Source organism: Pteropus vampyrus, unplaced genomic scaffold (genome assembly GCF_000151845.1).
Source record: "Pteropus vampyrus isolate Shadow unplaced genomic scaffold, Pvam_2.0 Scaffold449, whole genome shotgun sequence".
In the NCBI taxonomy this organism is placed as follows: domain Eukaryota; kingdom Metazoa; phylum Chordata; class Mammalia; order Chiroptera; family Pteropodidae; genus Pteropus; species Pteropus vampyrus.
The window spans coordinates 176143-176584 of NW_011889230.1; the positions used below are offsets into that span (position 1 = coordinate 176143).

Here is a 442-nt window from a genome sequence, read left to right on the forward strand (position 1 = left end):
GGGGCCATGGTCCTTCTTCTTTTAATGATTTAGAAAGACCTGTATTCAGACAGTTTGACACAACTCCAGCGTTTTCAGGCTCACACACACTCCACGCCTAGGCCGTGAGCACACCTGTCGGCACGTGACTGCGTAACTCACAATACTTCGCGTCTTCTCTTGGTTTCGTAGGTGAGTATTTATTTGCCCGTCTTGAAGACTGTGAAGAGCGTGGTGGAGAGAATGAAAAACATCAGCAACCACCTGGTAAGTGGCCACTCCTCGAGGAAGGCGCTCCGACTTACTTGCGTTGGGCCGCCCTAGGCGAGGGCGCCCTGGCCACGCTCAGCACACACGACGCCCCCTCGCCGGCCTGGTGTTGGCCAGGCGCCCTCAGGAACCTGTCCCGGTGCTCCCCAGATCTGCCTTCCCTGGGAGCGCTCTGTATTTGCCTTCATGTCAT

At 56.3% G+C, this 442-nt stretch overlaps 1 protein-coding gene across 1 annotated transcript in view; it reads left to right on the plus strand.

Moving 5' to 3' along the window:
* HUS1 (HUS1 checkpoint clamp component) overlaps positions 1 to 442 on the plus strand; it is a gene marked incomplete at its 5' end in the record, with an annotated part of 14812 nt that overhangs the window by 4257 nt on the left and 10113 nt on the right. The window contains one exon of the mRNA XM_011381734.1: positions 172 to 246. Coding sequence (XP_011380036.1) covers positions 172 to 246 — 75 coding nt within the window. The remainder of the gene's footprint in view (positions 1 to 171; positions 247 to 442) is intronic.